Genomic DNA, 9,984 nt, shown 5'->3' with positions numbered 1-9,984 from the left:
ATGGAATGAAATTACTCAAGGAGGTCAATGGGAATTAAAAGATTTAACTCTTCCAAAACCAATTAAACCTTTAACAACTCCTTCAAAAATTATACAACATACAGATGGTACTATTCAAGTAGAATTTAGTCTAACCTCTAGATATTCATTTAGTCAAGATTTCATATCTGCAAGACCTTCTACTTCAAATCCTAGTCTAAATGGGGTTGATTTTACTCCAAAAATTCCTATTCTTGTATATCAGCAACAAGAATCTCCTCCTGCTTCACCCACTCATTTTGATATGTATCCAAATCAAGTCAACATTATTCATAAGAAAAATTATAAAAAGACTCTTTTTACTCCTAATATAGAATGGATAAAATCATATTATTTTGCCCCTTATAATAATACTAAAATAGCTTATTTTCAATCATTTCCTCCTCAAACTAGAAATGCATTAAGGAAACAATATGAAAAATACATGAATCAAAAGAAAATTACTATTCCTTTTTTCTATTGGTTTTTCAAACTTAAAAAACAAAGAAAACAAATTATAACTTTAAGAGACAAAGAAGGACATCAATTGGCAATAAAACACTCAGAACATGCTCAAAAAAGAATTTTAACAATAACTTCAGAATTAGGTTCACAACCATCCTTAAATAATCACCAATTTAATTTTGATAATAATTCAATCTCTGCATCACCCTTCAAAATTCCAAGAACCAAAGATGAACAAAGTCCCATAATTTGCTCATAAAGCCTCCTGTTGTGATTTTTACTAAAGTTATGCTTGGAAATATGCTAGAATATGATACTACGATTACCATATGATATATTATTAGCCTCACGTTCAACTTATACAAATTTATTTAATCGTAGATATTTTGCCTAGGATCAATGTTTCACAAACCTCACTAGGTAGAAAATGGGTATCGTTTGTATGCATAAGTTCCGAATGGACAAGTGAAAGTGGTCTTCTCCTGATCTTCAACAACAATTTCAATTTGAAAATACCCGGAGTAACCATCCAAGAAACAGTAGAATGGATGACCTGAGACCCTTTCAAGCACTTGATCAATAAACTACAATGGGAAGTGGTCATTCCTTGTCACAACATTCAACTTTCTATAATCAATACACACCCTCCAACCTGAAGTGAGGCGTGTAGAAACTTCCTCTCCCTTATCATTTTGCACCACTGTGATCCCTGATTTCTTTGGCATGACTTGCGTAGGACTCACCCATGGGCTATCTGATATGTGGTAGATAATACCAGCCTGAAGTAGCTTAAGCACCTCAGCTTGCACCACCTCTTGCATGTGAGGATTCAACCTTCGTTGGGGTTGACGAACTGGGTTGGCTTCTTCTTCCATGTATACATGATGAGTACAGACTAAAGGGTCGATCCCTTTCAAATCTGAAATTTTCCACCCTATCGCCTTCTTACATCTCCTGAGGATTTCAAGTAGACAATCCTCCTGAGTAGTGGTAAGAGATGAAGAAATAACGACAGGTTCTCCTTATTCTCCTCTAAGTATGCATACTTCAACTCCGTGGGTAATGGCTTCTGAATAAGCTTTGGGGGCTCCTCCTTAATGGCTTCTTGTGTTTCCTCCTCATTGAATAAAAGGAGAATTTCTTCCCTCATCTTTAAAGGAGGCAAAGTAGCAAGCAGATCTAAGGGTGCAGGTAACCCTTCATCAAGATCCCCAAAATTCTCATTCAAGTCTTCTAGCATCTTCTGATCACAATGCTCCTCCACTAAGTTATCAATCATACATACCTCTTTTGGTCCTTCTTCTTCTCCTTGATGGAATTGTTTATTACACATATAGAAGATATTGAGTTCCAACGTCATGTTGCCAAATGTAAGCTGCATGACTTCATTCCTACAATTGATGATAGCATTTGAAGTAGCTAGGAATGGTCTTCCAAGTATGATAGGAATATAGTTAGTTCCTTTTGTGATCGGATCCGTATCAAGAACAACAAAGTCCACTGGATAGTAGAACTTGTCAACTTGAACTAGGACATCTTCAATCATACCTCTTGGAATTTTCACAAATCTATCTGCTAGAGATAGAGTGATTGATGTTGGCTTCAACTCTCCCAGTCCCAATTGCTTATAGACAGAGTAGGGTAACAAATTCACACTTGCTCCCAAGTCCAACAAAGCTTTCTCCACACACGTCTCTCCAATCATCACTGATATGATAGGACAACCCGAATCTTTGTACTTCATTGAGGACTTGCACTGTATAATGGAACTTACTTGCTCAGTTAAGAAGGATTTTTTACTCACATTCAACCCTCTTTTGATGGTGCATAAGTCCTTAAGGAATTTTGCATAAGTCGGAACTTGTTCGATCATGTCTAGCAAAGGGATATTAACTTTCACTTGCCTTAACACTTCAAAATTTTTTGATGCGTTGTTGATTCCCCTCTTGCCATGCAAAGCTTGTGGGAAAGGTGGAGGCATGTGCTTCTTTATTACTTCTTCTTTATTGATGATCCTCTCTGGTTTTTCATTCACCTTAGCTTCAAGGTCCTCCTTCTTTATACTGCTTCCTTTCTTCTTTCCTTTGTTTTCCTCCCTCTTCTCTTTCTGTGCTTCAGTCTCTAGTTCTTGTTCTGGTTCTTGCTCTGGCTTGGGTGTAGGCAGATCAACCTCTTTACCACTCCTTAGAGTGATCATTGCTTTGACTTCCCTCATCTGAGAAGATTCTCCCTCCTGAGCCTCCACTTCATGGATAGCCTTTGGATTCTGATGCGGTTGAGAAGAAAATTTTCCTTTCTCTTGCACTGTGTTGAGATTGGTAAGCCTTGAGATCTGGTACTGGAGATTATCTATCTTCTGAGATAGATCATTGTGCTTCACATCCATTCTTCTGTCTCTATTGGCCAATTCTTGCATGATATGAGAATTTTCTTGCTTGATCTGAGCATTTACTTGCATGAATTGATCATTGATGGATTTCTGGTCTGCAACAAAGTCTACCACGACCTTGTTAAGATTCAGAATGGCTTGTTCAAGATTTGAAGCTTGCAGGAGTGCTTGGCCAGGTTGCGTGTATTGAGGTGCCCTTGGCTTCCAAGAGAAATTCGGATGGTTCCTCCAATTTGAATTGTACGTGTTGCTATACGGAGCATTATTATTGGGCTTGAATTGTCCAATAAATTTTGCTTGATCTCCAAACATTTCTCTCATAGCTGGCATCATAGGACACTCATCCACCAAGTGCTCAAAAGATTGACACATTGAACATGGCTTAGCTTGCTTTGGTGTGTCTGAAATGGCCTGCACTTCAAGTTCCTCCATTCTTCTTCTTGCCATAGCTGCATACTTTGCTTTCATATCAGTTCTTTCATTCAAAGTATACATCCTAGCCTTAGCATTTGAAGCATTTGGTTGAGAATTCATTCTTCCCACTTCTCTGGCATTGGGCTCATCCCATCCTCTTGAAACTTCAGCTACATAACTCAAGAAATCCATGGCTTCCTCCGGATTCTTACTCATGAAGTCTCCTCCGCACATTGTTTCTAAGAGTTGCTTCATTGAGGAAGACATACCCTCATAAAAATAGCTCACCAATAGCCATGTATCAAAGCCATGGTGAGGACAAGCGTTGATAGCTTCCATGTATCTTTACCAACATTCATAGAATTTCTCATTCTCCTTAGCTGAGAAGTTTGAGATTTGCCTTTTCAAGCCGTTTGTCCTGTGAGTCGAGAAAATTTTCTTAAGAAATTCAGCTTGCAAATCAATCTAAGATCGGATACTCTTTGGCCTTAAAGAATTAAGCCAGACTTTAGCCTTGTCCTTTAAAGTGAAAGGAAATAGCTTAAGCCTCATCAAGTCGATTGAAGCACCTCCATCTCGAAAAGTGTTACAAACTTCTTCAAATTCCTTGATATGCTAGTAGGGATTCTCATGGTCCATCCCATGAAAAATAGGTAGAAGTGGCACAATATGTGGTCGGATCACTAGCTGCTCTGTAGGTGGCACTATACATGATGGTGCACTCATACGAGGCGAATGCATGCAGTTCCTCATGGATCGGTATGCGTTGAGATTTTCAGCTGGAGCATGTTGACTATGCTGATCTTCAGGTATAGCTTCCATGACTTCCACTTCCAATTCCAACTCTGTTTCGTGAGGATTTTTTATTTTCACAAGTTTTCCCTCACTGTCTCGTATCCAATATGGCATACATAACTAGTAATATATGAAACAAAAATAAAAACACAAGAAAAACAATTCTAGAAAGAAAGAAAATTATGGTTAAATAAAAACTAATTAAAAAAATAAACTAAAAAAGAAATAAAAAATAAAAAATTAGTAAAGGAAAAGAAAATTCACCAAACTTGTGATGAAGATCACAAGTATTCTAAAAAGATAACATCACTGTGAAGTGGCACCATCCCCGGCAACGACCCCATTTGATTCGTGTGTCCCAGCTGGTGTCTTCTAATTCAGTCCTTAGACGGGAGTAATCAACAAAATTTATAACCTATTTCACCATGTACTAGGATAGCCTCAGCTAGCATAGCATAGTGGCTCTAGGATCGTTCACTGGAATGAGTTTTCATTTCACACCTGATATTAGTTTAAAGAATTGGATTGGTGCTGTTTCTTTTCTAAGTTAGCTTTAAAAGAAAACATAAACTTTGGTTTGAAAATGTCGGTTTTAAAATAACCAAAAATAGTAACTGAGTTTAATTACAAAGAAAATTGTCTCTTGGATTTTCAAATCACTAGGTTCAGGCCCCTTATACAAAAATGGAGATTTCCGGATCTTTCCTCGCATTGGGGATTTAACCTATAGTTATCCTCCTAACCGGTGTGTTACAGTTGCTTCCCATTAATGGTTTCAACGCTAATTCCCTCTCACTGATGCATTTTGCAATGACTCGTGCCTCTCACCTAGCATTTGCCATTCAAGGTGATCCTTAACCTTGGAATACCCTTCACAAGCTCGCAAGAGATAACTAATGGATGTCTCCTTAGAGTCCAAAAGCTTACCAAGTGTTGGCTATTCTAGAAAATCCTACCTTTAAATCACCTATCAGAGGCTCGCAAGAGATAAACTAGTGTAACTCAATGGACGGAGATCAAGGTACTAATGTTAGCAATGTTGTAGACATAATAGGAATTCACTTTATCCTATTTGCAATCATTAGCAACGGGGTGGGGGGATCCCGACCAACAGAGGCATCGAAGGGTCGGGGGGACATAGCCGGCGGGTGGCGGGGGTGGTTTCAAACCTCAGGGCCGGGGCCGGGAAAAGGGGGGAGTGAGTGTGCGGGATTGGATGGGGGGTGGGGGGGAGGGACGAATCGGAGCGACATAGGGCTGAATCTCAGTGGATCGTGGCAGCAAGGCCACTCTGCCACTTACAATACCCCGTCGCGTATTTAAGTCGTCTGCAAAGGATTCTACCCGCCGCTCGGTCGGAATGATACTTCAAGGCGGGCCATGTGATTATCTTATAAAGAAAACCATTTTATCCAATGGTCACAAATATTTCAATGAATCTTAGTCATATGATAAATTGTTAATGTTCCAAATCGTTGCTTTTTGTGATATTTGAATTTCATAGATTCAGCCCTGCTATAAGACAACGACAACACTAAAATTTCGTACTTTGAATCTCTTCTCTCCTTCTCCAACCTTGTAGAGTAGCAAGCACATCTAAGGGTTCAGGCAACCCTTCTTTAAGATTCCCAAGAGTACGAAGAATGTGAGGAATCCTCACATTCTTCGTACCCTCCCAATTCTCCACTTCTTTGGAGTTTTAAAAATTTTTAGGGACATCAAATGGTTTGGATGTTATTTAAATAGGTTCATTACACTTAGAAGGTGGTCAAATGATATCCGGAAAAATCTAAATCCAAAAATACTAGAAAATTCACAAGGGTACGAAGAATGTGAGGATTCTCACATTCTTCGTACCCTCCCAATTCTCCATTTCTTTGGAGTTTTTAAATTTTTTGGGACTTCATATAGCTTGGATATTGTTTAAATAGATTCATTACACTTAGGAGGTGGTGAAATGATTTCCGGAAAAATTCAAATCCAAATCCAAAAATACTAAAAAATTCACAGGGGTACGAAGAATGTGAAGAATCCTCACATTCTTCGTACCCTCCCAATTCTCCCCTATGAACCCAATAAAATAGTTACAAAATATAAATGTACTCCCATCTGAGGACCGCAATCAAGGAACACCAGTTGGACACGAAATCAAATAGCACCATTGTTGGGGACCATTGAGAGGACATGAATCAGCTGATACACCAATTAGGAATGAATTAGTTCATGTCATCTAAATCCCTTAGCTCGCGACCCAGGGTCGTTCATGTCAACTACAACCCTGAGATGTTCATAGTATCAATAGTCCTTTGTTCCCGATCCCAAGTCATTCATGTCATCCAGAACCTTAAGCTTTTCATAACATCTAGAACCCTAAGCTCATGATCCAAAGTCTTTTATGTCATCAACAATCCTAAGTTGTTCACAACATCTAAAGCCTGGAGCTCAAAACCTAGAGTCGTTCAAGTCAACCACAACCTAGAGCTATTCATAGCATTTAGAGCTCTTAGCCCATGACCTAGAATAACTAGTTTAAATAGATGTTTCCAATTTTAGCATGAGCTGATAAATATATTTCTGATTGAACTTGCTATATACAAATTGGGGATCAACATTTTTCACTTGCTAGATGCACACCAACTTCCCTCAGCAAAGCCTTTATGGGGTTGGGGGAGGGGGGGGGGGGGGGGGGGGGGGGGGGGGTGTGTGGGGGTTGGTGTTGGGGTGGTGGGCCTTTCCAAAAGATGGTTGGAAAATTTTCCTACTTGTTTATCTCTGCTGGTTTAATTAGTATGCATACATATAAATTTATAGGTAAATGCTTCTTGTAGTCTTCATTTTGGTTAGCAGATCTGTGCGCGCCCCATATGCATGTTGATTGTCTATTGGGCTGATCTTTATTAGTCAATATTCTCATCTGGTTGTTGGTTGAAATAGCTTTGTATGTGTTATTGTTGCCTTTTTTTTTTGCTCTAAACAGGTTTAACTTTTGTTTTCTTTTTGCTAGGACTTTATTTTTCAGACAAAATATTTAGATTTGGTTTTTGTGTCAGGTTCATGCAATGGAAATATCAGAATCTGTTATTGTCAGGTCTAGTAGACTGAAATCTGTTGTGTGGAATGACTTTGATAGGGTTAAGAAATGTGATACCTGTGTGGCTATTTGCCGGCATTGTAAAAAGAAGCTCAGTGGATCAAGTACTAGTGGAACATCTCATTTGAGGAATCATTTAATTAGGTGTCGAAGAAGATCGAATCATGATGTGGCTCAACTATTTGCATCAAGAGAAAAGAAAAAGGAAGGGGCGGTTACCCTTTCTAATTATGCTTTTGATGAAGATCAGAAGAAGGATGAAGTGCTTAATGTTGTGAATATTAAATTTGAACAGGATCAGGTGAAAGATGGCATATCTAATATTGGAAACAATGTTATTGATCAAAAGCGGAGTCGATTTGATCTTGCTCGAATGATAATTTTACATGGTTATCCTTTGACCATGGTTGAGCATCTTGGTTTTAAAATATTTGTTAAGAATCTACAGCCATTGTTTGATCTTGTGTCGCTTAATGGAGTTGAGGCTAACTGTATGGAAATTTATGAGAAAGAGAAACAAAAGATGTATGAAGTGTTGGATAAATTGTCTGGAAAGATCAGCCTCGGTGCTGATATGTGGAATGCTTCAGGAGATGTTCAATACCTTTGTTTGACGTCTCAGTATATTGATGAATCTTGGGAATTGCAGAAGAAGATTCTGAATTTTGTGATTATGGATCCCTCTCATACAGAAGATATGCTTTCAGAAGTTATCATGACGTGTTTAATGGATTGGGATATTGATCGTAAGTTGTTTTCCATGTCATTGGATTGTTGTTCAACCAATGATAACATCATGTGCAGAATTAGAGATCGACTCTCACAAAATAGGTTTCTTTGATGTGATGGTCAATTATTTGATATACGCTGTGCTGCAAATCTTGTGAATATGATGGTCCAAGATGCCTTGGAAGCATTGTCTGAGGTAACCTGTAAGATTCGGGAAAGCATACGGTATGTTAAAAGTTCACAAGCAGTGCAAGAGAAGTTCAATGAAATGGCTCAACAAGCTAGAGTTGAGAGTCAAAAATTCTTATGTCTTGATAATCCATTGCGGTGGAACTTGACATATTTTATGCTTGTAGCTGCCTTGGAGTACAAAGATGCATTCTCTCTTCTGCAAGAACATGACTCTGCCTATACAATGTGCCCATCTGATACGGAATGGGAGAGAGCAGGTGCTATAGCTGGCTACTTGAAGCTCTTCATTGAAGTTACTCATGTTTTCAGTGGGAGCAAGTACCCAACTGCAAATATATATTTCCCTGAGATTTGTGATATTCACTTGCAATTGATTGATTTGTGCAATAGCTCAGATATTCTTATTAGCACTTTGGCTTTGAAGATGAAAAACAAGTTTGATGAGTATTGGAAGCAATGCAGCTTGGCTTTAGCAGTTGCAGCCATCTTAGATCCTCGATTCAAGATGAAATTGGTAGAGTACTACTATTCTAAAATTTACGGCAGTAATGCCACTGTTCACATTGATGATATTTCTGTTAGTATTAAAGCACTCTTCAATGAACATGCTATCTGCTCCCCTTTAGCTTCTTTGGATCATCATGAAGAATACTCAATTTTCACCATAGTATATATCATAACTAATGAACATTGTTGCTAAAATCAATTAAATATATACTAAAAATCATATATTATTAGTAAATGAATCATGATTGAAAAGGTTGGTTTTTTAGCTCTAAGTTGCTTCTACGCGTGCCACTGACATTTGCCCGAAAACTAATGACTTCTACAAAGATGTATTTGGCTTGCCTCAAATGGAAATGCCTTCCATGTCATTCCCCATCTCATAATTAGAGTACTTCATTTCCAGTATACAATATGTAGGTATCAAGCCCTGAGACCAGCCTGGTGGCTAGATGTCGTAGAGTTTATGCTCATGCTCATGCTCACGACTATCATATCAATTCTATTTCAAATAATAGGTGGTTCCACAACCCATCCTTTAATTCTCGCATATAATGTAGCTGTTCTGTTTACATATCTGTTCACCTTGTTCATGTATTGGGTTTATCTTATGACCTTGAAGAAGAATTAGTACTTTGTTGGCATATCTATTCTTCTCTTATGTCTCTTTTTCTCTTCGCAATGGAAATTCCATCTGCTACCTGCTAACTATTTATTTAAAAAAGTGTCATATTGATAAATTACTTAATGATTTAATAAGTTAGCATTATTTGACATCCTGCTGCTAGCATTGTCAGGAATCATTTCTGGACAAAATTATTTGACTTATGAAAAAATGTATGTATTTTGAAATATTTTAAATGAATGAAGATAAAATTGATTTATAAAATTTGGGTTTTTTTTATATATTTTATTAGTGAGACAAAACCCACTTTTCCCTTAAATTAAATATTCCTCTCGTTAGCTCTCAATTCAATTACATTTTTGGAAAACAAAACCATTGAAACACAACTTCAATTATTATTATTATTTTCCTTTCCCGTCCTTCTGTTTTCTTAGTGCATCCAAGATAAATCCCAAATTTAGACTAATCTCCATGGTTCTTTTTGTTACCATAGAAATTCGTATCATAACATGAGATAGAAAATCACCATAAATGACTCTCTTACTTTGGGAGGGGGAAAGGGCCTTGAATGAACCACAACCACCCTTCACTTCATTTGGACACTATCCCTCCGTTTGATTGCTAAGCAAATTGAAAACATAATAATAATAATAATAATAATAATAATAAGAATAAGTAAAAACAATCTTTTTGGTTTTAACAAAAAGAAAATGAAATCTTATGAGGGAAAAAAAATCAAATACTAATTTTACAAAGAAAACG

At 37.5% G+C, this 9,984-nt stretch overlaps 1 protein-coding gene across 1 annotated transcript; it reads left to right on the top strand.

Annotated features, from left to right (window-relative positions):
- Positions 1-7,140: 7,140 nt before the first annotated feature.
- On the top strand, positions 7,141-8,793 carry LOC117912736 (zinc finger BED domain-containing protein RICESLEEPER 1-like). Its single transcript, XM_034827425.1, has 2 exons — positions 7,141-7,918; positions 8,075-8,793. The coding sequence occupies exons 1-2, from the start codon at positions 7,141-7,143 to the stop codon at positions 8,791-8,793; spliced, it is 1,497 nt and encodes a 498-aa protein (XP_034683316.1).
- The last annotated feature ends 1,191 nt before the right edge of the window (positions 8,794-9,984 follow it).

The sequence above is a fragment of the Vitis riparia genome, chromosome 4, assembly GCF_004353265.1.
Source record: "Vitis riparia cultivar Riparia Gloire de Montpellier isolate 1030 chromosome 4, EGFV_Vit.rip_1.0, whole genome shotgun sequence".
In the NCBI taxonomy this organism is placed as follows: domain Eukaryota; kingdom Viridiplantae; phylum Streptophyta; class Magnoliopsida; order Vitales; family Vitaceae; genus Vitis; species Vitis riparia.
The sequence above is the reverse complement of the archived record's forward strand: the minus strand, read 5'-3'. Positions and strand labels throughout refer to the sequence as shown.